Source organism: Hippocampus bargibanti, linkage group LG02, assembly GCF_051943395.1.
Source record: "Hippocampus bargibanti isolate YZ-2025 linkage group LG02, ASM5194339v1, whole genome shotgun sequence".
Classification (NCBI taxonomy): Eukaryota; Metazoa; Chordata; class Actinopteri; order Syngnathiformes; family Syngnathidae; genus Hippocampus; species Hippocampus bargibanti.
Genome location: NC_142735.1, coordinates 22,020,818 through 22,046,237, shown reverse-complemented (window position 1 = coordinate 22,046,237; position 25,420 = coordinate 22,020,818). Strand labels below are relative to the sequence as shown.

At 44.0% G+C, this 25,420-nt stretch overlaps 3 protein-coding genes across 5 annotated transcripts; 1 reads left to right on the top strand and 2 right to left on the bottom strand.

The window, feature by feature from the left end:
* The first annotated feature begins 396 nt into the window (after positions 1–396).
* Positions 397–19,562, top strand: camta2 (calmodulin binding transcription activator 2). Of its 3 annotated transcripts, none has more exons than XM_088990172.1 (26): positions 397–432; positions 924–1,010; positions 1,089–1,177; positions 2,247–2,314; positions 2,384–2,519; positions 2,601–2,672; positions 3,628–3,775; positions 3,844–3,972; positions 6,129–6,312; positions 7,434–8,172; positions 10,254–10,700; positions 11,129–11,255; positions 11,329–11,463; positions 12,474–12,679; positions 12,744–12,925; positions 13,947–14,025; positions 14,104–14,305; positions 14,384–14,518; positions 15,734–15,858; positions 16,756–16,928; positions 17,028–17,232; positions 17,304–17,375; positions 17,549–17,569; positions 18,885–19,078; positions 19,158–19,232; positions 19,299–19,562. In XM_088990172.1, the coding sequence occupies exons 2-26, from the start codon at positions 974–976 to the stop codon at positions 19,351–19,353; spliced, it is 4,035 nt and encodes a 1,344-aa protein (XP_088846298.1). In that variant the 5' UTR covers positions 397–432; positions 924–973; the 3' UTR covers positions 19,354–19,562. The 3 variants fall into 3 exon arrangements, with proteins under 3 accessions (XP_088846298.1, XP_088846300.1, XP_088846299.1); XM_088990173.1 differs by having other exon boundaries at positions 414–534; XM_088990174.1 differs by lacking the exon at positions 17,549–17,569.
* Positions 19,563–19,610: 48 nt separating this feature from the next.
* LOC148901994 (stress-associated endoplasmic reticulum protein 1) lies at positions 19,611–20,579 on the bottom strand. Its single transcript, XM_088990176.1, has 3 exons — positions 20,114–20,579; positions 19,920–19,995; positions 19,611–19,849 (listed from the first exon to the last, which is right to left on the bottom strand). Exons 1-3 carry the CDS (start codon positions 20,195–20,197, stop codon positions 19,809–19,811), a joined length of 201 nt encoding a protein of 66 aa, XP_088846302.1. The 5' UTR covers positions 20,198–20,579; the 3' UTR covers positions 19,611–19,808.
* Positions 20,580–21,775: 1,196 nt separating this feature from the next.
* nppcl2 (natriuretic peptide C-like 2) lies at positions 21,776–25,080 on the bottom strand. The gene is made up of 2 exons (XM_088990175.1): positions 24,755–25,080; positions 21,776–22,264 (listed from the first exon to the last, which is right to left on the bottom strand). The coding sequence occupies exons 1-2, from the start codon at positions 24,854–24,856 to the stop codon at positions 21,998–22,000; spliced, it is 369 nt and encodes a 122-aa protein (XP_088846301.1). The 5' UTR covers positions 24,857–25,080; the 3' UTR covers positions 21,776–21,997.
* Positions 25,081–25,420: the final 340 nt, after the last annotated feature.

Here is a 25,420-nt window from a genome sequence, read left to right as displayed (position 1 = left end):
GCTATCCTTTGGACAGTTTTGTGGTCAAAGATGGGCACGCACAAGAGATGTCCCTATCACGTTTATCTGCACAGTTTTTTAAACAAACAAAACTAAGTGATAAGTAGAAGTACATGTACCTGTACAGATACTGGAATGTTGTGTAAAATGTTCATTTGTTTACATGGCGGTTTTACTGCTGCCTGGTGGCCAAATCGTACACACCAGAGTATTTATTTTTTCACATTGTATTTATTCATGTCTTGACTATGTTTTTACTTAGTGTATAATTATAAAGTGTTATATTCCTTATTAAATCAAATACAAGCCTCAGTTTCTCCACCCCAAGTGTTGTTTAACCAGAATTACGGTAAAACCATTTCACTGGGCATTACGGTCGTGGCGCAAATACGTCAGAGGAAAGGAAGATGGCTGCCGGACTGAAGGCGGAAGGTAAAGTGTTTGGATGTGTTTGTGTCGCACCGCGCTTAGTGGCGACGCGTCCCTCGATTTCGCGTCGGCTGGCACCCCCCCCCCTCCCCCGCACACTCGTAGGTAAATTCCCTCTCATCTTTTTTCCGGTAGTGACAAGTTTATGTTAGCATGATTAGCACATCTGGGCTATCTGAAAAGCCAAAGATAAATTCCCACTTGGGGACTTTAACACGGATCAACGCCTGTTGGTTTAGTCGGGCGTGCTATAGAAGCGAAAATATGTATTGAAATAATATAAAAAGGCAAACAAAATTCGCCTCCGGGAGTGGCAGAGCCGACAGAGATGCACGCGGGTCGAGGAAGCAGCTAGTCAAGTCCCCGGTTTGATTTCGGCCTCCATAGGCAAGCGATCCCTTTTACGGTGGTTGCTAAGCAACACGGAACTATGTTTTCCCATAATTGGCCGCGGTGAGATCAGCCCGCTTGTGTGTGTGTGTGTGTGTGTGTAGGTGGCTGAGCGTCTGCTTCGTGTGAGACCACCGTGCATGGACTCGTCGCTATGAGCAACAAGAAAAGGGTTTCCGTAGGTCACACTGGTCAGTGTAATCTCCGTTGCTATGGTAACCCTCTGCATGCGAATATTCATCTTTGATGGATTGTGTCTGTCATAACAGAAAGTAAAGGACAGAGAAACAAGCTGCTGGAATGCCTCCCTCACTCGTCCTGTCTGCCCAACGAGCGCCTGAGATGGAACACGAATGAGGTTAGTGTGTGCATGTTTCAAGTTAAAGAAAACAGACGCCACCCCACTAACGAAGTTTTGACTTGCGAAAATGTGGATTTACCCTTTTTGTGGCCTGATTGCTTGCTCTTCGGTGGGGATTAGTTGACTTAACACCGTTCTAATTACATCGCACTTATAAAAGCTCTTCAATAGTATGCGAGTTGCTTGTTCCGATCAGCCAATCAGAGCATAAGAGAAAATGGCAACGCTATTAGCTAAATTTGAAAGTCATTAGTGAAAGAAAACTCCGATTGGTGTGATACTTTCAATTGCATTGGCCAGCATTACTGTTTCTAAACGCTCCGAAGGAATTGGGTTGACATGGCAGCATAGAATCTGCAATCTGATTGAACAACAAGTGCACATACAGGCAATGGAAGTAATGCGGACAATCGAAATGCAACAAAATGAAGAGAATTAACGAGCGCTGATATCCTACTTGCGTAATCCCAAAGCTGGGGTGTTGTCAGAGATATGACAGTCAGACACCGTGGACAGAGACTCGGAACCAGAAAGATTGTCCCTACTGCCGGCAGGAAACGCAGTCATCAATGACATGCGTCTGAATTCTGCGCCCCTCTGCCAAGCTATTTATTAAGAATACATGCAAATTAAAGTGATACACTAGTAAAACATAGTTTTCTTGATTAGCATACCACACATCTGGGCGTTCTGAGCAACAACAGATGTAAGCAATAAAACATTGTGTTTCCCATGAACTGATAAGTTTGTATCTTGGCTAATGACCTCTTCGTGTGAAAAGGAGTTTGAAGTCCTAAATTACCCCTGTGATAAAGGACTTCCCCGAGTCGTAAATGAGTCCTGTGAAAACTGACCGTTCGACCCTCATAAGTGTTGATGAAGCATACAACAGCATGAAACGTTTAAATATGATAACTTCTTATTCTCTATCAGGTGTTAATGCCAAAGTAATCACAGGCAAAAAAAATCAAAACACACACACAGCTTTCTACAAAGCATCTTATTTGCAACTGAGGAAGCTTATCCCATTTTCAATTAAAGTTTATGTGTATGTGTATTTGCGCAGGAGATTGCATCTTATCTGGTAAGCTTTGATAAGCATGACGAATGGCTCTCCTGCACCCTGAAAACAAGGTACACACACGCACGCATGCACACACACGCACCAATACTTTGAACTCTGCTAATCATGAACCATTTCAGGCCAAAAAATGGCAGCATCATCCTCTACAACAGAAAAAAAGTCAAATTCAGAAAAGATGGCTACTGTTGGAAAAAACGCAAGGATGGGAAGGACACCAGAGAGGATCACATGAAGCTGAAGGTGCAGGGCATGGAGGTGAGCGCCGCCGTCCCCCTCCGAACCTCAATCTTGTTTCGGACCATCTTGGTAGACCGTGATGGTGAACTTTCCTTGCAGTGTCTCTACGGTAACTACGTCCATTCCGCCATTGTGCCAACATTCCACCGGCGGTGCTACTGGCTACTGCAGGTAAACGTACACCCTGACGCTTACGTTGAGCCACGGTACAAAAACACACTTCAAATACATTGAGACTTGTTAAAATCCGCACACCAAATGGTTTCCGGTTGCGGATCACACACACACATACAGTAAGGATTCTCTCATAAGGAAATCTGTCAAACGGAAATTCCTTAATCCGGAAAAAAAAATCATATGTATTAATTTTTTTACCACTAAATGATCGCAGAGATCGATTCCCTACAACGGAAATTCCGATATCCGGAACACGAAATTACAATGTATTTCGTTTTTCTATTTCTTTCATTCCTTTCGTCTTCCTTTCATCACTTTGCTGCTGTGAAATGTAAATTTCTCCACTGCGAGACTAATAAAGGTAAATCCATGACATGCAAAATTGTGTCATTTCATGCTCGATATAAGGAAAGAAAGTTGTCAGTTCCCCCATTTTTCTTGCCGGTGACGTAGCTGCGGCGAGCTGCATAGAGGATGATGCGCAGTAGGACGGGAATTCCTCAGGTTATCCACATAAACTTGCTTTCAAAATCGTGCGCTGTTTAATGTAGTGTAGCAGTTGTATTCGGTAATTCTCGTCAGTAGCAATTTCTTTAATCATGGCATCCAAATGTAAGAGAGTCGTTATGAATTGGATTGGATTTGCCTTTATTAGTCTTGCAGTGGATAAATTTACATTTCACAGCAGCAAAGTGATGAAAGAAGGCCCAAGGATATATGTCGTCGTACTACAATAGGTGTGAATTTATTTTACAACTGTTAGAGCATCTGTGTTTTATACTTCCCCGTTCGGTGTTTCGCTTAAACATACATTCTGTACAAAATATAGCACTGAAGCAACTTACAAACAAATTCACTTTACAAACGACCGCTCGGAACGTATCTCGTTCATAAGGTGGGGAATGTCTGTACTTACTGGATAAAGTTCTGCCATTTTAAATTTGAATAGAACCCGGACATTGTGCTCGTCCATTACCTGAACGTCCCCTCCTTGGAGGATTCTGGCAAATGCAGACCACTGCTGTGCGCTGTGACCACTCGCCACGACAGCATGAAATGGAACCGTGACGACTTGCTGGGTCAGCTCAAGCCCATGTGTAAGACGTGTGCTCCCCACACCCCTACACGTCAATGTGGTGTGTAAGTGTGCACGCGTGTGTTTCAGTTCACAGCATCAAGTGTTCCAGCGGCTGCGGTGATTTCAGCATAGAGGATTTGGTGCAGCTAATCCTGGAGCGCCAGAGAACCAAACCACAGCCGCGAACTCACACCTGCCTCTGCAATGGCAGCCAGGGTAACACACTCTGCGGGCACATCACAAATATGGCCTCCAAATATGGCACAGCAAATATTTATGAGATAAAAACTCCCATCATATTTAGTGCCTTCATTCATACCTGACAACTACTCCAGTTTTGCCGTAAACAGTACGGTTTTCATGATCCCATTCCGGGTTACTGTTAATGAAAATTCCGGTTTCCAATAAAAACAATAAGTCAAAAATCGTCAAAATAGTAAATACTCAACGTTCTTTCAAAACATGAGATCGCTGTGTATCGTATCTGAATTTAGAACATGTGTTCAGCACAGTGCCATCTGTTAGCTTCCTTTAGATGAATTCCAGGAATGGAGAGTCAAGCGTTAGCATCGTTTTTATCATTGTCACGTAATGGCATCTGCCGGAGAAAAAGCAACAAAAAGTGTGAAACCTAAAAGAAAATTACAGTCATTTTTGCGAGGAATGCTCCCTTGCATTTCCAGAAGTTATTACTTCAGTCAAGAAATGGTGAAAATTACACAAGTTTATAATTTGAGTTTGTTGAGAGCTATTTTTGTCAACCCATAGGAATGTTGGTTACATGTGCATATTTAAAGTTACTAACAATGTCTTACAATTCATTGTACTTTTCAAACAATATTGATGATTAAATGTTTGGTTCATTGTGAAATACTTCTGTTTTGTTTTCTTAAAATAGTAGTAAACATGATATTTTCATGATTGACAAGTTGATATATATATATATATATATATATATATATATATATATATATATATATATATATATATATATATATATATATATATATATATATATATATATATATATATATATATATATATATTTCACAAGTGTATTTTTGACATTGATCAACATTTGGATAGTGTTTTCACCCTCATTTTAAGTAGCTCTCGTGTAGATTTTTTTGGGCTGACCCCCTGACCGACTATATATCTATAAAGAGTAACGAGTCATAATGAACACAGTGGCGATTGCAGTTTTTCTTTGGATTGGATTGGATTGGATTTGCCTTTATTAGTCTCGCAGTGGAGAAATTTACATTTCACAGCAGCAAAGTGATGAAAGGAATGAAAGTAGAAAAACAAAATACAGGAGCTGCTGGAAAGGCAGCCACTCTCGCGGCACAATCTTGAAGTCAAACAAAAAAAAAAACACGAAATAACAAATAACATGACAACACAAAGACACAGAGAGTCATTCATTCTGAAGCACTTTCTGGACCCTCTTTGTTACACAAAGCAGTTCCACATCAATGAGGAGAGGATCAAAGTGTCTCTTCACCGGTGGATCAGGGACATCATAATGGAATGTGCACGTCGACTACAAGCTAAATGTTGAAAGCAAACACGCAGCTGTAGCATCCATTTACAAAGAGATTATCTCACATCTCCTGTCCCACATAAATCCGTTTCAATTCCAAGCTGCGACAGTTCCACATACGCATCGGCGCTCCTTCTCATCGCGGGCTCCTCAAGCCCTCAGCCGCAGACTGTCCAACAGCACCGACCTTCCGCTGAACAAAGCGGGGCTGTGAAGATGCTGGCCTTTCCAGGCGCAAAAAAAGCACAATGGCCCCTGTGGTGTCCAGCGATGACAGTCGAATGGCACCGACATTCCTCCCATTCAAAAACAGTACTGGCATATTCATGCTGCCGAAAAGGCGCAACCACTCTGCACAGTCTCCTCCTTGATGAATGTCGTGGTCAAAAATGCTGAAATACAATCCGTATCCATTACACACGATGCACAAAAACACAAAGTGACAAAAGAAAACACAAAACAAGACAAAAACAACATGATACTTTAAACAAATAAATATATATATGACCGATCGGCTACTAGGTTTTTCTGTTTTCAAAAGTTGGCAAGTATGCTTCATTTAAGTCATTTTTAAATCATCTTTATTTTTTTTAAACCCCATCCATGAATAACAAACACTAAAAATGGTGTTCAAGCTACAGTATATGGCATTAGACATATAAGTGGAAATGTATTCACAGTTCTTCTTACGTGTGTGTGTGTGTGTGTGTGTGTGTGTGTGTGTGTGTGTGTGTGTGTGTGTGTGTGTGTGTGTGTGTGTGTGTGTGTGTGTGTGTGTGTGTGTGTGTGTGTGTGTGTGTGTGTGTGTGTGTGTGTGTGTGTGTGTCAGGAGGGAACATTCCCCACAGCTGCAACAGTACCAAGCATCGGATCATCTCCCCCAAGTTGCCCCCATCGTCATCCTCGCCGTTGTCCTCAGAGACGGGAGAACTCGGAGGTGGCGGGGGTGACGCCAAATTGCCCCAGCTTCAGGCCCAGGGAACCCCCGCCTCTTCTCCCAGCCTCACCTCCACGTAAGTGGGCATTCGCTGAAATGTTACAGTGGGGTTTGCATTCATTGCTGGCACTCAATTCAATTTTCTTTGCCTGTTGAAATGATTGGAAAGGCAATTTATCTGTTGCAGCCCCCCTCATTAATTTCAAAATAATTGGTCATGTGATGGGTCGTATCTGGCCACTGTATGGCAAAAAAATTCTCTATATTAAAACCTCATATATGAAAGGAACCAACCCTGTCATATATGAGGTTCTATTTTTTATTGAAATAGCCATCCATCCATACACCCATGTATTTATTTTTTTCTATATTTATTTATGTGTTTGTTTATTTATTTGTCTGTTCAGTTGTTATTTATTAATTTATGCATGTATTTATTAATTACCGGTAATTTGTTTATTTCTGTATTTTACATTCGAATCGATTTTTTTTTAATAGTGAGTTTTGTTGTTTTTATTTTTTATTTTTTTAGCTCATTCACTGCCAGGCATGTACAAAAATGTGGCCACTCCAGTGCCAGGGTTTTTGTCATTGTCACTTGAATTTCATGACACACAGAATATTGAGTTTTAGGACTACATAAACATTCCATACAGCGTGAGAAATCTTATGCTTTCTTTTTTCATCAGAAAAATGAGTTGATTCTTAAATTATATGGGTCTGGAGATATATGAGCTTGAAATGAGGGCGGCTGTCCGAAATACAATGCAATACATATATAGTGCTTTAGCAACAGCTGAAGCTGGAACAAAGAACTAACATGGAAAAATGTAAATGCTGCCCCTTGTGTAAAAGAAAAAAAAACATTGCCAGATGCCATGGCCAGCGTTGTATCGACACCCAAGCATGAAAAAACCAAACCCAGACAAATTTGGGAATGACGCTCCATGTCATATTTTCAATTCCCGAATAAATTCATGAATGGCAGTGAATGAGTTAATTAATTTTTTCCAATCCGCTTTTTATCCTCAAAAGGGTCACGGGGGTGCTGCAGCCTATCTTAGCTGTCAACGGGCTGTAGGCTGGGGACATCCTGAACCGGTTTCCAGCCAATCATTATCTTTTTTTTCATCCAAATCAATACTAAATCCCAACGTCTTGCAAACATGAGCCCCCATGTTGTGTTTATTTTTGCAGCTCAACCACAGCCCCCCCACTATCCACCATGGCGTTGCCACACAACGCCGTTATCGTCATGGCGACCGCCACAGCCATCTCCGGGGGCTGCGGGGAGGATCCCTCCAAGGAGAGCCTGGCACTCACCCGCTCCAACCAATTACTTCTCTCACCTCCAATCCCTCCCCACGGCAAGCCCCCCTCACCTTGCCCGCACTCCCCCACAACTTCCTCCCTACCGGCTCCGGTGCACCACGCCCTCTCCCTCACCCTCCTCCCTTCCCCCGTCATAGGAGGCCTACTCCTGACTCCTTCGTCTTCTGCCTCCCCTCCCTTATCTTTCTCCTCACCCTCTCTCCCCCCGCCGTTCCTCCCCCCTGCTTTTGACCCAGACTCCTTCCTGAACTCTCCCAAGCAGGGCCAGACGTACGGCGGGCCTGTTCCTCCCATCATCTGCTCCTCTTCCTCGCCGCTTTCCCCCTCCTCCCTGGCGCTCTCCCCCACTTCCACCCCACCTTCGTCCATCTCCCCTTCCTCGTCACTTTCGTCATCCTCCTGTGAGACGGACGGGAAGGACTCAACTTCGCTTCCTCCCTCCTTCCCCTTGTCACCAACTTCCTTGGTGGCGCCGCCCCTCCTGCCTCTCTGTCTGGAGCTGGGAGCTGTGGGGGTCCCCGTGGAGGCGGACGGAGATGAATGCGAGGAAAAGAAGCGGGGATGTGACGCTCACATATTGGCGCCTCCCACAAAGTTGCTGCAAGTGAGTTTTCTTCCCACACTTTCACATGCGACATGGAGGCAAATACGGAGGCACATGTGTACAAATCTGCATTTACAGACGCTCCCCAATGTACGAACAAGATACGTTCCGAACGGTTGTTCGTAATGTGAATTTGTTCATAAATTGCTTCAGTGCTATATTTTGTATGGAATGTATACTTAAAGGACAACCGACGTCACTTTTTTGTTTCCTAACTGAAATCAGAAAAACGTTTTATAGCATCTAAAATACCCAAAACACACAGTATGATATTTTTAGTCAAATGCAAAACACCAATAAAAATGACTTAAAATGTCTAAAAAGTACTTCAATTTGAAACCGGAAGTGGCCAGTTTCAGAAGGTCCCGCCCCCATGTTCATGGTGTCACGGCAAGACGTCTTGCCTTGCTCGAGAATCAAAACAATGGCTTCAGATTCGGAGAATATGCTTTCTTGTTACTCATCCAGTTATGAATATGATTCAAATAGTTCTGAAGAGGAAAGCATACATGTTTGCAATCGATTAAAGAATGTATTCCGTGTCATTTTGAGGCATCAGGGGTGGGAAATGTCGCACCCAAAAAAGGCAGAACATAGCGACAAAGCCGTGTAAGGAATTAATCAGCCCGTTTCCACAGGCTGAAAAATTCCTTACATAGAGCTTTGTCGCCCTCTTCTGCCTCTGCCTACACGACGTTTTCAGACCAAAGTACAGCAAAATACATTAACGTGATGGAAGGACTGCTACAATGTGTCCTTTTTTCGGTCAGGGGCGTTCCTTCAGTGACGTAGGGTGAGGACTCGTCACCAACTCAAAAACAAGACTTCCTGAATATTTAGCGTGAGTCTTAAAACATAAAATATAGCTATATGCGGTGGAATCTTTGTAAAATACGCTCAGTAGAAGTCATTTGAAGCCATTTTACAAATTATGGACACAACTTGTCCGGAGACGGTTGTCCTTTAAGGCTTGTATAAGTTACCTGTATTGGTTTGTCCTGAAAAATAAACATTTATAATAATAATAATAATAATAATAATAATAATAATCCATCCATTTTCCGTACCGCTTATTCCTCATTAGGGTCGCGGGGGGTGCTGGAGCCTATCCCAGCTGTCTTCGGGCACGAGGCGGGGGACATGGTTGCCAGCCAATCGCAGGGCACACAGAGACAAACAACAGTCACTCTTCCACTCACACCTAAGAATAATTTGGAGTGTTCAGTATGCCTGCCATGCATGTTTTTGGAATGTGGGAGGAAACCGGAGGACCCGGAGAAAACCCACGCGGGCCCGGAGGGAACATGCAAACTCCACACAGGGAGGCCGCAGCGGGACGCGAACCGGCGACCTCGGCACTGTGAAGCCGGCGTGCTAACCACTACTACTACTACTACTACTAATAATAATAATAATAATAATAATAATACATTTCATTTTAAGTGCCTTTCAAAGCTCTCAAGGACACTTTACAGTCACAGACATAGGTACTATAAAAAATAAAATACAATCACAACTACAATACAATAAATAAAAATACAGTTATAAATATAAACAAGAGAAAGAGCTACACAGAAAATGCGATCTAAATAGGTGGATTTTGAGATGGCATTTGAAGGTGGGAAGAGAATCGATGTTACAAATGTTGGAGGAAGTGAGTTCCAGAGTTTGGGGGCAGAGCAGCTGAAAGCCCTGTCCCCCATCGTGCTGAGCACACAGAGGAGGAGGGAGGAAGAGGATCTGAGGGAACGAGATGATAAAATATATGCTCTATATAGATATGTAAATGTACAACTGGAGAGTACACTACACTACACATGTTACTATGTACCATTGTTCGCAACTCGAATGTTCGTAAGTAGGGGAGCGTCTGTACTTGTTCCCATTTGGCTCAAACCAAGCAATATGCACATTGTGTTCTCAACTATGTTACTCATTTGTTTTTCTAGAAGCAAAGAGGAGATTAAAAAAATGATTTTTTGGGGGGGTGGATCATATTGTACTTTTAAAACATATCAGCACCAGAATAAATTTGAGTCCATTTTGAGTAATCGCCGTGGCAACCTGTCTGTGTGGTACAGCCCAGCCAGTCATCGACACCAGACAATGGCACCGCGTCGCAAAAGCAGCCCTATGACCACCTGCCCAGCCCTCCCTCCTCCTCAAACCACCAAGACGTCACCATGGAAACCGCCATCAAGATGTCACCTGCCTTGCACGTGAAGCAAGACCCCTGTCCCATGGACACGCAGCAAGAAACGGAGGAGCTCCAAATCTCCTTCGACAGCCAGTTCCCAGACCTCATCTCTGACCTCATCACGGTCGAAGCTAATCCCATGTCGGCGCCGCCACCCGCCGCCCCCGTCAACGCACCGCCTGGCCCGGCTGTCTTCTCAGCCGGTATTCGCTACATGGTGCCCCCTCAGCCCTCTCCCTCCACCTCCTTCCTGCCCTTTCCTCACCCGCTACCATCGTCATCGCCACTTGCCTCCATCACCGACTTCTCGCCGGAGTGGTCGTATCCCGAGGTAACCACAACTCCTTTTATGGACCTCCTCGTGTCTTTTGGGCAGGACAGGAGTGGCAAAAGTACTCACATTCTGTATTTGAATAGACCCGCAGAGACTTGCATAAAAGAGATGATTTAATTCCAACACAAGCACCGGATCAATAAAAGTGAAAAAGGCGTTGAAAATATGTTTTTAAAATGTAATACAGTAAAGTCTCGTTATATCGATAGTACTGCTTATTACGATACTATTTCTATGAACGCAAGGAGAAAATTTACATGCCGCAGGATCGGATGTATTGATAGTCCGGTTATATCGATATTTTTTCCGACTCCGAGAATATCGATATAACGAGACTTTACTGTATGTTAAAAAGTTGACAGCTACATTCGCACTCAAAAATGTCTGAAAAGCAACATGAATACGACTGTGCGCTTGTTGTGCAGGGTGGGGTGAAAGTATTGATCACAGGACCATGGAGTGAGCAGACGGGTCAATACACGTGCGTATTTGATCAGAGCGCAGTTCCGGCTTCACTGATCCAGCACGGTGTACTGCGCTGCTACTGCCCAGGTACACACACACACACACACACACACACACACACACACAAGTCTAACTAGATCATTTGATCTTCTCGCTGCAGCCCACGAGGCCGGTCTGGTGTGTCTTCAGGTCATGGAGTCAGGGGGCTCCGTGTCATCATCGGTTCTGTTCGAGTACCGCGCCCGCAATGCTAGCTCGCTGCCCAGCTCACAGCTGGACTGGCTATCATTGGATGGTCTGTGTTCCATTACTTGTATATCAATATATTTTGTCAAGAATATTAAGAAGTCTGCAATGTCAAGCAAACTTAAAAAATAGATGTTGTGAACTTGGTAAATAAATGAGGGAGGATGGAAGGAAGGAAGGAAGGAAGGAAGGCAGGGAGGGTGGAAGGAAGAGAAGGAATCAAGGGAGGGAGGAAGGAAGGAAAGAGGGGAGGAATCAAGGAATGAAGGAAGGAAGGAAGGAAGGGGGAAGGCTGCACGTCAAGGATAGAAAGTGGCAGGACAGGACCTGACATGAGTGAAACAAGGATGGTAAAAAAGAAAGGATGAAATGAGTGAAGTAGATAAGGAAGTGAGGGAAGAATCAAAGAAGGAAGGGAAAGAATCAAGGAAGGGAGGGTGGACGGAATCAAGGGAGGAAAGAGGGAAGGAAACAAGGAAGGAAGGAATCATGGTAGGGTGGGAGGAAGGAAGGAATCGAGGAAGGGAGGGAAGAACGAGGGAAGGAATCAAAGAAGAAAGGAAGGAATCAAGGGAGGGGGAAGGTAGGAAGGAAGGGAAGGAATCAAGGGTGGAAGGAAGGAAGGAATCAAGAAAGGAATCAAGGAAGGGAGGGCGGAAGGAGAGAATAATCAAAGGAGGGAAGGAAGGTAAAGAATCAAGGAAGGGAGGAAGGAATCAAAGAAGAAAGGAAGGAATTCAGGGAGGGAGAAGGTAGGAAGGAATCAAGGAAGGGAGGAAGGAGGGAAGGAATGAATGAAGGAAGGAAGGGAAGGAATCAACGAAGGGAGGGAGGAAGGTAGGAAGGAATTAAGGAAGGAAGGAATCAAGGAAGGAATCGAGGAAGGGAGGAAGATTAAGTTGATCCTTTTTAACAAACGACCAGACAATGCAAATTTCAAGTCAGATTTGTCCGACCCTGAACTCCATTCTCAGTGTTTGTACATACAGACCAAAAAAATTCAAATCAATCAAAGAGTGCGACCGCTGTACTGTTTTTTTTTGTCCTCCTGTTGTCCAGAAAATCAATTCAGGGTGTCCATCCTGGACCGCCTGGAGCAGATGGAGCGCAGGATGGCAGCCATGGCGGCCCGCGACCTCGCACAGCGACAACAACAACATCAGCAGCAGCAACATCAACATCACAGACGGCAACATGGTGGCCAAATGGTCGCCACTGGGCAGCCGCCGCCGCCTCCTCCCAATGCGCCTGAGGACCACGAGCAGGTGAGAAGGCCTGACCCGCACCCGAAACGTTGTCGTGGTCTCACTGCGTGCACGTTTGTGTCAGTCGCCCCAGTGGTTCGAGAGGAGGATTGTGCAAGTGTGCGAGAGGATGATGAGAGGCGTGCGGTGGAGCGCAGGCGACGACGAGCGGCTTCAGCACTCGCTGCGTCACCGCGGGATGACGCTGCTTCATCTGGCTGCAGCGCAGGGCTACACGCACCTCATACGGATGCTGATCACCTGGCGGTACACATTCACACACATGATTTGGGAATCAATTTTTAAATTCATGTGTTTGAATTATTTCGACAAATTATCGTTTTGATCTTTTATCTGTTTATTTGCGACTTGTACACAACAAATTCATTCATTCGCTGCCATTCCCGAATTTATTCGGGAATTGAAAAGTGTGACGTGCTGCGCCATTCTTGAATTTGTTCGGGTTGTTTTTTCTAGCGGATGGTGTCGATAAATCGATGGTCAGAACTCTGGCAATTTTTTTCCCCTTCCACAAGGGGGCAGCATGTGCCTTTTGTCCATGTTGCCGCTTTGTTCCAGCTTCAGCTGTTGTTAAAGGGCTATATAAATCAATATGTATTGCATTATATTTTGTACAGATGCCCCCATTTCAAGCTCAGATAGCTCCAGACCCATCTAATTTAGGAATTAACTCATTTTTTTCTGATGAAAGAAGAGAGTCTCAGGTTTCTTATGCTGAATTGAATGTTTATGTAGTCCGAAAACTCAATATTCTGTGGGTCCTGCAATTTGAGTGAAAATGACAAAAACCCTGGCACTGGAGTGGACACATTTTTGCACATCGTCTGGCAGTGAATGAGATTACATTTTTTTTAATCAGTCAATTGTAATCGTTTGTTCAATTGTTGTTTGAGTGACTGTAAACGGGATCACAAAATTATTGCAAAATTTCCATGTTATTTATTACATTACAATTTGACATTTCTGTGCAGATTTTAGCAAGTTGCTTTGCACATGCTTTGCTTTCGCGGCCCACCTGAAATGACCAGCCGGGCCTTGTCAGGCCCCCAAGCCTTATGTTGGACACTTATGATTTAACCTTAAATTATAATCGTTTTACTAAAAACCTGTTTGAATCGCGACGTCTTTGGTGAAAACATTTCAGGATTAGTCAGTTTTCTGACAAACTTCAACATCAAGGCAACAAATGTTGTAGGACACTCGAGAATGTCAACATTCAGTTGCCCAGATGAAAGCACGCAAGTGAACCAACCAACGTGTTTTGTAGGCGTGTACATTGTGAGAGTTTGGACCTGGAACAGGAAGTTGACCCTCTCAACGTTGACCACTTCTCCTGCACACCGCTGGTACGATATCGTTCTATTCTCTGCATTCCGATCAGACTCCCGGTCAAAAAATGTTGTCATGGTTACCTGCGTTTTCAGATGTGGGCGTGCGCGTTGGGCCACCGCAAGGCAGCGGAGCTCCTGTACGGCTGGAGCGCTTTGGCTCTCGGGATCCCGGACTCGCTGGGCCGCCTCCCGCTTGCCGTGGCCCGCTCGCGAGGACACACATGTCTGGCCGATGCTCTGGAAGAGCTGCACACGCATGCCACCGCCTCGCCCATCTCGACCAGCCCGGACACGGGTGACGTGCACGTTGCTACCGTGAGAGTCGCCCTTAAGCACGTCATTAACGCTCTTTTCCTCCACCTATCCCCTGCAGGCCTCAGCTCCTCCAGCAGCCTCCCATCATCCCCCTCTCAATGTTCGGGTGCTGCTATGGACACCTCCCTGTCGTCCCCCTTGTCCCCTTCCTCATCGTCGTCATCCTCCATGCCTGTGGAGGAGCCGCACGCAGGTAATATTTGATGATTGTTCAGCGCAGCACACGAAGTGGTCTCAAGGAAGTCAATCAGTCTTATTTCGACTGAGGGACACATTTTGTATGTTGAGGAGGAGTTATTCCTGGATGTTACACAGTTGGGATGTTCGATACTGTTATTTTTCAGATTGATACCAGTAGTCGCAGATACCAACCGATACCATTAATACTTCTCCATGAAATGTGGACAAAAGAAAGAGTTAAATATCACAATATAGTGTTTCTTTTTAACTAATTCACTACTAGACGATGCGAAAATATGTGTCCACTCCAGTGCCAGGGTTTTAAATCATTTACACTCAAATTGCAGGACCCACAGAATATTGAGTTTTAGGACGACATAAACATTCAATTCAACGCAAGAAACCCTGGACTCTCTTCTGTCATCTCATCAGAAAAAAAAGTTAATTCCTAAGTCATATGGGTCTGGAGTTATCTGAGCTTGAAATGGGGGCGGCTGTCCAAAAGGCAAATGCTTCCCCCTCGTGGGAGGGTAACACATTGCCAGAGGTCTGACCAGTGCTTTATCTGCCTCCCGCAAGAAAAACCAAAACCTGAATTTATTCGGGAACGGCACTCCACGTCATGCTTTTTCAATTCTCGTATAAATCCGGGAATAGCAGTGAATGAGTTAAAATTGCTTGATATTATAATGGCAATTTTGTATGACCTCTTTTCCATTTGTTCACCCCCCCCCCCCATTTATCCAAACCGCTGCTCCTCACAAGAGCGGCGGTAATGGTGGCGCCGATCCCACCTGTCTTGCCACCCAAACTGCAAAGCAATGAAAACAAGTCCTTGCTTGTTTATTTCTCTTAGCTTATGTTTGTCAATGGCTAAGCGTGTACTCTCATTACAGGAAAATCATCATTATTATTATTATTATTATTATTAATATTTATTTTTTGAGACGTCCACAAACATATGTGGCAACATTTTGCTCGAATGAGCTATAACATCACCCACTCTTTTTGAAATTGCTTCTAAATAATTCCATTTCCAAAATATGCACCAAAAGACATGAGACGGCCGCCGTAACAGTTGCCGTTTGCCAACGAGTAAACATACCAATTGCTACTCGCCGTGCTTTTTTTTAACACATTTTACAGATGAAGACAGAAAAAATCCCGAATAAGGGGCTAGTGTTTGACGTTTTTGCTGATCTGCCATTCTTACTGATGCTTCTTGCAGCGTTGTCCCTCCCGGAATGTACGAGCGAGGGTCCGTCCTCCCTATTCCCAATGCTGGCAGAACAACTTCTGAGCTACAGTGTTAACGTGAAGATTGAGGAAGATGACGAGAAAGAGGAGCCTGTGGTACTCCAACCCGCCGCTCAAATGTTTTGGATTAGATTAGCCTTTATTCATCTCGCAGTGGAGAAATTTATATTTCACAGCAGCAAAGTGACGAAAGTAAGAGGAAAGGAAGAAGTATAAAAACAAAATATAGGAGCTGCTGGAAAGGCAGCTACTCTTGTGGCACCATCTTTCAGTCAAAAGATCAAAAAACAAAATAATATGACAACATAAAGACAGTCATTCGATCTTGTGCACTTACGCTCAACACACTCTTTGTTGCATGGAGCAGTTCTAGATGAAAGAGGAGTGGATCAAAGCATCCTTTTCACCAGTGGATCAGGGACGTCATGGTGGAATGTGCATATCTACCAGAGGCTAAATGTTAAAAGCAAACAAGCAGCTGTAGCATCCATTGACAAAAAGAGATTGTCTCACATCTCCTGTCCCTCATAAATCCGCTTCAATTCCAAGCTGCGACAGTTCCATATATGCATTTCTTCCTCATCGCGGGCTTGATGAGCCCGCGATGAGGAGATCCATCCAGCCGCACACTGTCCAACGGCACCGAGCTTCCCGCTGAACCAAGCAGGGCTGTGAAAATGCTGCCCATTACAGGCGCAAAAACACACAATCCAAGAGCTGTCCAGCAATGACTGTCAAATGGCACTGACATTCCTCCCAAATCAAAAACAGTGCTGGCATATTCGTGCTGTCGAAAAGGCGCAACCGCTCAGCAGTCTCCTCCTTGATCAATGTTGTGGACAAAAATGCTGAAAAAACAAGCTGTATCCATTCCACACAAGACAAAGTGAAAAAAAGAAGACACAAAAAAAGCTAGGCTTGTGAGAGAAGTTGTTGACGGCTGCCATCTTGGACGCAATGCTCATTTTTACTCTCCGGCCTCCCACACGACAGGTTGACATGGCAACGCTCGCGGAGCAAATCATCGTGGCGACGCCGGAGCGGATCAAGCAGGAGGACTTTACCAGGGGTGCTGAGTCGCTGCTCTGTGAAAAGCAGGACGTCCGGGACACCTGGCTGGCGACCTATCTGGACACGGTCGACACCCACACACATCCACTACCGAGGTAGGCCCCCCCCCCCCCCCCTTTGTCCTGTGATTTCATTGCAATAATTGATCTTAAAGTTCCCTTACTTATAGTAATAAATGGTCCCCATCTGTGCAGGCGGGTGTGTCCCCCCTCACCCCTCAGCGCCTTGGCCCTCCAGAGGCTGCGGCCTCCTTCTTCGGCGGCGTGGGCCGAGTTCCTAAACGCGTCCGCCAATGGCCGGATGGAACGAGACTTTGCCTTGCTAACGCTGACCGATGGCGAGCAGAAGGAGCTCTACGAGGCCGCCAGGATCATCCAAAACGCCTTCCGGAGATACAAGGTGGGCTTGTTTGTACTGCCCCCTACTGGGCTTCTGCCTCACTGCTTCTGTGTGCTTGTTGGCATTCGCAGGGTCGCCGATTGAAGGAGCAACAGGATATGGCCGCCGCAGTCATTCAGCGATGCTATCGCAAATATAAGCAGGTATGTGGATGCCATTTTTAATGAAGTCTACGTCTTTTTATCCGCTGAAAAATAGTTTCTGCTTTTGCCAAATCTGAAAAGTCTTGTAATTCCGTATATAACCCAGCTCGAGTTTGTGTCCTCTGGCTTCACTAACACTTTACCACTTTCTACCTCTCTCTCTCTCTGGCTAGCTAACATGGATAGCTCTCAAGGTAATACGGTGACCACTAGATGTAGATTTGTGTGTGTGTGTGTGTGTGTGTGTGTGTGTGTGTGTGTGTGTGTGTGTGTGTGTGTGTGTGTGTGTGTGTGTGTGTGTGTGTGTGTGTGTGTGTGTGTGTGTGTGTGCGTAAGTGGAAGAATCCCTCTGTGAAGGAGGCGTTGGAACTGCCCGACTGAGAAGAAACAATTTGGCCCGACAGAAATGTTAAACTCTTAACCCTGTCTGTCCTTCTGCAACCCTTTTGTGACAGAAACAATATTAAGTCCCAAACAACACAACATGCAATCTATTTAGCCCACTTGAGCTTGTAATGCGACCATATGTACCGTATTTTCTGGGGTATAAGGCACACCCCCAATGAATTATGTATTTTCAAACTTTTTCCATATATAAGGCGCACCTTCAATGAATATGTTTAAAAAAGTTGTCCATATACAGTATAAGACACCCCACATTATAAGGCACTAGTGTAGAGGCTGTGGTGACGTTAAGCACCATTTAGAGAGTGAAAGGGTAATCTCAACAAAATACTCAGATTCGCCATAATTTTCCTTTTTTGATGTCTAACACAAAAATAGTAATGGCAGAATAGTATAGTGTGTGGTATTTTCTCAATTGTTATAAATTCAAAAATATTCCAGCGTTTTATCAGAGTTAATCACATTACAATATTAAATTTAATTTTCAGCAATCACCAATCTTCCGTCTTTTTTAGAAATAAATGTTTTTCTTGAGACACTACATTAAAAACAAGCAAAAAAAAAAACACATTTTCCATTTCTTATCAATGTACCAAAATGGAAAATCGTGGCGAAATCGAGAGAACATTCCTACTTGCAAAGTACCGTATTTTCCGGACTATAATACGCACCTCCAATGAATGACATATTTTTTCATATATTTTTCATGGACAGTATTGGATGCATTGGATGATTTGGTCAGTTTTGAAAAAGATTTGAGAAAGAAGGCTTTTAGGGGTGCCTTACAGTGCGGAAAATATGGTAATTTCAAGACATTATTGAAATGAAACACCATTTTATATATCCTAGCAGGGGGAAATGGAGTCAATGGCTGCTGACAATAGTTGTGAGACACTTCACATATAAGGCGCAGGGTCATCTTTTGAAGAAAATAAAGGCTTTTGGTTGCGATTTATAATCCGGAAAATACAGTAACCAGTTTGGGAAGCAAACTGGTTCAGGCCCTGTTGTAATTCTCTGCAACATATGTAACCAGAAAATATTACAAATGTGCCACGTGTTTAAGCAGAAAAAAACATGTTTTCTTTGGCGCTGCCTTCCTAGTACGCCCTCTACAAGAAGATGACCCAGGCAGCCATCTTGATCCAGTCTAAGTTTCGCTCGTACTACGAGCAGAAGCGCTTCCAGCAGAGTCGGCGCGCGGCTGTGCTTATCCAGCAGTACTATCGCAGTTACAAAGAATATGAGAGGCTTAAACAGGGCCCAGGCGGCTGCACAAACCACAACCCTAAAATCAAGTAAGCGAGTGATCGATGGCTGTCGTGTGCAAATAAAAGGGCTCATCGTTGTTGATGGTGAGCTCGCTTTGTCAACCAGGGGGACCTTCCTGACCAAGAAACAGGACCAGGCTGCACGCAAGATCATGAGGTTTCTGAGACGCTGCAGGCACCGGTAACACATTCGTACACATAAAACACCAAATGATGAGGGAAGTATTTGACACTTGCGTTGGCGCAGGATCAAGGAGCTGAAGCAAAATCGGGAGCTGGAACTAAGAGGTTTGACCACGTAAATCCACCCATCGGCGTCCTGTGAATGTAGTTCCCGAAACTCCGGAGCAGCGCATGGAGGCAAATGTCCATCTCTATTCATATTGACTTGTTGGTACGCATGTACCCATACATATAATACACGGGACTTTTGAGATGCTGTTATGTATGACTGCTTTTGAGTCTTAACGAACTGAACTGTGATTGGGAGGCCAACACCCCCCCCCCCCCCCCCCCCCCCCCGCTTGTTTTGCATGACGCCATTGACAGAGAAGGCGTGTAGAGAAAATATCCACTTTAATTTAGCCACGCGTTGAACTTCAACAAAACAAAGCATCGTGAGACGTGTCGTACACGTGCTTTGTGTATAAAAACAAAAGCAATTATCAATATCTGATCCACAATGAAAACAAACTAAACTATGACTAAAAGAGAACAGTGTGTATTGTCAACATCGGCCGGGCGTACAGCTCATCCATCACATCCCTTGTCTGATACTTTGGATAATTTGGAAGATGGCTGTAACAAAACAAAACACAAACATCACGTTGTCATGCTAAACTAAGTGTTGGTGTCTTTAAAAACTCACCTGATCCACAAACCACGAACACGAAAAGCGCCAGAAGCCATGGACCCACCGGAGACTTCTCCTCATTGACTGGCCGCTGCAAGGCACAAGTTCCTCAGTCATTTCGGAGCAAAAGCAACTCCTCGTCGTAAAGGACGTTTTTAACAAACAGATAAAGACAGGTTAGCCCGGTTAGCTCTGCTGTGAGTACCAACCGAGGTTTTCTGGACGTGTCCTCGCTGCGTGATTGTCTTGCTGTGTCGCTCGTTCGCCACCTTCATTCGCTGCACCGCCGACATGTTTGCGGGTGAGACCAGGACGGGAGGGCGACGACGCGTGTTACGACCGAAATGTAAGCCGTTGCTCCTCACGTCCGATGCAAACTGTTAGCAATCGTCAGTCAGGGGCCAGATCGTCACGTGACGCGTTGATTTTTTTTCTTCGCGCCACTATTACGTCAAGTGTGGATTATGACGACACCTGCTGGAAAGTATCACGGTAAATTCGCCTCACCGATACAATTTACACGAACATTTGTCACTGTTAAATGTCCTTGCGTGTGTCCGCCTTCCTTCTTTAGATTGTTCAAATGCCGTCAAACACTGCTATGTGACAGTACCTAATAATTTAAAAATAAAAATAGCTAGCAGAATGTAGCCCAAAGTAAAATATGCGCTCTCATCTAGAACCGCTTCGTGTTACAAAGAGGGTACATAAAGTGCTGAAGAATTAATAACTGTGTCTTTGTGTTGTCATATTATTTGCTATTTAGTTGTTTTTAATTTTTATTTTATGTTACTTCCGGGTTGAGTGAACGCTGGCACGTGTGGCTGCCACTGCTCACCCGCAGAAAAATATCATTTCACTGTAAAGTGTCCTTGAGAGCTTTAAAAGGTGCTTATCAATGAAATATATTATAAAAATACTCAAAAGGAGTGTCCCATTAAAATTACTCCGGGTGTCGTATTAGCTCAACAAAATGTGACTATTTTTCTTTAAATACACGTAAACTTTTCTATATATTTTTTGTTGATCTTGAATCTGCCATCGTCATGTTTTTTTTTCATAATACAGACAAATGATAATATAGTCTGTAATGTAGATGAATTATTGTTTAATTCAGGTGGAATGTTTTCTTTAATGACTGCGCATGGTATGTGGCGCAAGCTTTTAGAGTTTGAACTTGAACATAATCAAAATATTGGATTCGCCTTTCGTCTCACAGTGGAGAAAATTACATTTCTCGCCAATAAAATTATGGAAGGAAGAGGAAAGGAAGAAGTAGAAAAACACAATACAGCAGCTGCTGGAAAGGCAGCCACTGTCGCGGCGCCATCTTCAAGTCAAAAGAACAAAAAAATAAAATAATATGACAACACAAAGACACAGTCATTCAAACGTAAGCATTTTCTGCACCCTCTTTGTTGTATGAAGCAATTCTAGATGAAAGAGGAGAGGATCAAAGCGTCCTTTACACCAGCGGATCAGAAACATCATGATGAAATGTGCACGTCTGCCACAAGCTGAATGTTGAAAGCAAACACAAAGCTGTAGCATCCATTGACAATAGAGACTGTCTCACATCTCCTGTCCCACATAAATACGCTTCAATTCCAAACCGCGACAGGTCCACATACGCCTCGGCGCTCTGCGCTGATGCTCCTTTCTTCTCAAGGCGGGCTCCTCAAGCCATGCATTCATCCAGCTGCAGACTGTCCACCACCCCGACCTTTCCACTGAAATTTACCAAAATGAGTACATGTCTGGCAGAAAATGGTTAAATAATCAAAGTTGATTTAGAGGTTCAACCAGGTGATAAGGCCAAGCAAAGAGAGGATCTCTTGAAAATAGATGGATGATAAATCGAATGAACAAACAACAAATAAACATTTTTTTTAATTTGGATTCACATACATTCAGTAAAGGAATGTTGTCATGGTACAACTTGTCAGCACACAAATGCACACGTTTAACACATGCTTGTCTTGTTACACACACACACACACACACACACACACACACACACACACACACACACACACACACACACAAAGTCGTCTCGCAGCCTTTGCCAGGGGTCAGAGGTAGCATGTCAAAATTTAGCATCCAAGTCCGCTGACGGCGCCAATGCGATCCATCTTCAAGCCGAAGCATCCTCGTCCTCCAAGCGACGTCCACTTCCCGCCGCGCCGCCTCACCTTAGCGTATCGCTGAAGGGCGTCCACGAAGAAGCGTGACCCTCCAGCTGTCCCAGCCCCTTCCTCATTTTTCCGCTGACGGGGTGCCGCCGGACTTACTGCTGAGCCCTCAGACTGGGGCGCCATGAGAAGGGAGGAGAGCCGTTGTCCAAACAGGGCAGTCATAGCCTGAAGACACAAGTCAGGACCAGATTTAGTTAGTTTGCTTACTCAAAATGAGTTATAGCCGTGATTGTTTTTGTTTTTTTATGACAGTGTGATGCATATTTTTTATTGTGTAGACAAGAAGCTGGAAAGTTCACCACATCCTGACTAGGTTACTGTGTCATACTGAGCTACTCCTTTGTTGCTTTGACAGGGGAACAGTCATGCTGTAAACCCCATCCATTAAGAACGTTTGGACAGTCCAAGCCTCTGAGAGCACCTCCACGTTGGATTTTGAGGATCTTTTGTATTCATTTTTATCCTCCAAACACCGCAGGTGCAGTTGATGCCGAATGCTTCACTTTCCCCTAAGCTGTCCTCAAGACATTTAGTACAATTCAGTCTTCAAAATTTGCAATCTACGGCAGCAAAATTTAAAGGGGTGAGGGTCGGGAGTCGGAAAAAAAAATATTGCATGTACAAAAAAAAATGCACGCATATTCACATATATCACTTTGCTGCTGTGAAATGTAAATTTCTCCACTGCGAGACTAATAAAGGCAAATCCAATCCAATCGTTCGTTGGCAAATTTAAGTGCGAATTGGGCACTTTCAGAAGGTCCCGCCCCCAGTTAGTGACGTCACGCCAAGACGTCTCAAAACAATGGCTTCAGATTCGGAGAAGATGCTTTCTTGTTACTCATCCAGTTATGAATATGATTCAAATACAGTAAAGTCTCGTTATATCGATATTCAAGGGAGTCCGAAAAAATATCGATATAACCGGGACTATCGATATATCCGATATCGATATAACGAGACTTTACTGTCGTTCTGAAGAGGAAAGCATAAATGTTTGCAATCAATTAAAGTTCTTCCGGGTCATTTTGAGGCATCAGGACTGATGTGTAGCGTCCCAGAAAATGCACAAGATGGCGCCCAAGCTCCGTTGGAAATGGGCTGATTTGTCTGCTGGGAATTTGTGTCAGCGAATATCAAATACTGTAGTTGCCTTGGTGCAACACACAACGATTCACCATCGCATTATTTATGTGTTTTCCTTCTAATTTCGCCATCAACACGGCTCAACACAAAGTTTTCAGACCAAACAAAGTACAGCAAAATGCATTGTGTGTCGCTTTCTCGGTCAGGGGTGTTCCAAACGTGACGTCACGTGGGGATCGTCATCTACTCGAAAACAAGACTTCCTGAATATTCAGCGCAAGTCTTAAAACGTAAAATATAGCTATATGCGGTGGAATCTTTGTAAAATACGCTCAGTACAAGTCATTTGAAGTGATTTTACAAATTATGGACACAACTTGTCCGGGCGTCGGATGTCCTTTAAGTCTATTAAGAAGCAGTGCCTTCAGATGTTGTTATTTTAACCTGCTTGATTCTCGTCTTTCTACTAGGCAACATTTTGTGTGTCATATATTAATTAGTATGCTCCCCGCTCCAGGGAAAATGAAAATATTTTGCCCTCCACACCACAACTCTCTACTCACAGTAACTATGAATAATATAATTTGACAAATTTATTTTAACTCATTCACTGCCAGACAATGTGCAAAAAAATGTCCATTCAAGTGCCAGTTTTATGTTATTTTCACTCAAATTGCAAGACCCCCAGAATATTGAATTTTAGGACTACATAAACATTCAATCCAACATTAGAAACCGTCGACTGTTCAGAAAAAAAAGAGTTAATTCCTAAGTTATATGGGTCTGGGGTTATCTGAGCTTGAAATGGGGGCGGATGTACAAAATACAATCCAATACATACATATTGATTTATATAGCGCGTTAACAACAGCTGAAGCTGTAACAAAGCGCTAACGTGGACAAATGACAAATGCTTCCCCCACGTCGAAGGGCAAAACATTACCACCGGTCTGACCAGCGCAAGATCGGCACCCTTGGCAAGAAAAATCAAAACCCAAACAAATTCGGGAATGGAGCACCACATCACACTTTTCAATTCCTGAATAAATTCAAGGATGGCAGTGAATGAGTGAATAAGTACACCTTTTTAGCGGCGCTAATACTCCTTGCACAGTCTGACGGACAATGAGAGTGACAGTGCCACTTACTGCAATGGATGTGCAATTACATTTTCTTCTCATATATGAGAATATACGATCCATACATGTTCCCCAATTTGCTTCCACAGACATTTTCCTCAATGACACCTTCATCATCCTAAAACAAATCAACTGTTTGTACCCTGAATGAACGTCCGTTTGTTGTAATGTAAAGCGACCAATAAGTTTAATTTGTCATGTTATGAGACAAAAGTTGTTGTTTTTTGTCAAGATTACTTAGCGAATAGGCACCAGTCAATCTCAAGGGGATTGAATAATTTTTTGATGTGTTTTTCGTTCATCGTAACATACAACGATCAGCACCATAACATTTTATGGTTTATATCAGTTTGAATATGATGATGTCATAATTTGAAGACTAACAATATCTATCTGTTGGAGATGGAAGAGCACATGGACCAAGACCGACCTTGACATCGCGGTTTTGAGGTGCCGGCCGGGACTCCGTGGCAAGGGTCAGGATGAAAATGAGGACCAGGAATGAGAGAAAAGGGGTGCCGGAGGTGTCCATTTTCAGGTTAGTGACGCTGCGCTGTGATTGGCTGTTGACTGTCAATCGTTGTCGTTTTTATGGCGCGTCCCAAAATCCCGACAGAGCTCGTGTCGGTCGTCGAAAGCTAATGAATTGAAAGTCCCCTCGGAGCAAAATAAGTTCCTCTCAATTGGGATGCATCTGAAGACCAGGGTCTCGGGTTGGCCTTTTATAGTGATTCGGTGGCGTGATGTCACGCATGCTTGGCGTCGGAGTCGCCGTGGTGACTGAGTCTCTCTCTCACGCACACTCGCGAACTGACGGTCTGGAAAGTGGTGATTGGGATTGTTGAGGTAGGATTGATGCTTTGATGAGAAGTCACCTGGACATAATTGCACAGACGGTAGATACATCCATCTTCTTCTCCAAAGGGGCGGGGTAACGCCCTGGACTGCTTGCCAGCCTATCGCACACTTTTGCATTCACATCTATGGACAATTTGGGTTCTTTAGTAAGCATTTGATGCATATAAATTTCAAAATGAAGCATTTGAAGATGATTAAAGATTTGTGAGGCGGATCCAGAAAAAGCATAATTCTGATT

Excerpts from the sequence above, each read along its gene's own strand:
- LOC148901994 (XM_088990176.1), bottom strand. The coding sequence starts at position 20,197 with ATGTCGGCGGTGCAGCGAATGAAGGTGGCGAACGAGCGACACAGCAAG. Across the intron at positions 19,996-20,113 it reads GACACGTCCAGAAAACCTCG|CGGCCAGTCAATGAGGAGAA; the intron begins GTTGGTACTCAC and ends TGTGCCTTGCAG. Across the intron at positions 19,850-19,919 it reads GTTCGTGGTTTGTGGATCAG|CCATCTTCCAAATTATCCAA; the intron begins GTGAGTTTTTAA and ends GTTTTGTTACAG.
- camta2 (XM_088990172.1), top strand. The coding sequence starts at position 974 with ATGAGCAACAAGAAAAGGGTTTCCGTAGGTCACACTG. Across the intron at positions 11,256-11,328 it reads ACTGCGCTGCTACTGCCCAG|CCCACGAGGCCGGTCTGGTG; the intron begins GTACACACACAC and ends TTCTCGCTGCAG. Across the intron at positions 17,376-17,548 it reads GCTATCGCAAATATAAGCAG|CTAACATGGATAGCTCTCAA; the intron begins GTATGTGGATGC and ends CTCTCTGGCTAG.
- nppcl2 (XM_088990175.1), bottom strand. The coding sequence starts at position 24,856 with ATGGACACCTCCGGCACCCCTTTTCTCTCATTCCTGGTCCTCATTTTC. Across the intron at positions 22,265-24,754 it reads CTCAAAACCGCGATGTCAAG|GCTATGACTGCCCTGTTTGG; the intron begins GTCGGTCTTGGT and ends TTGTGTCTTCAG.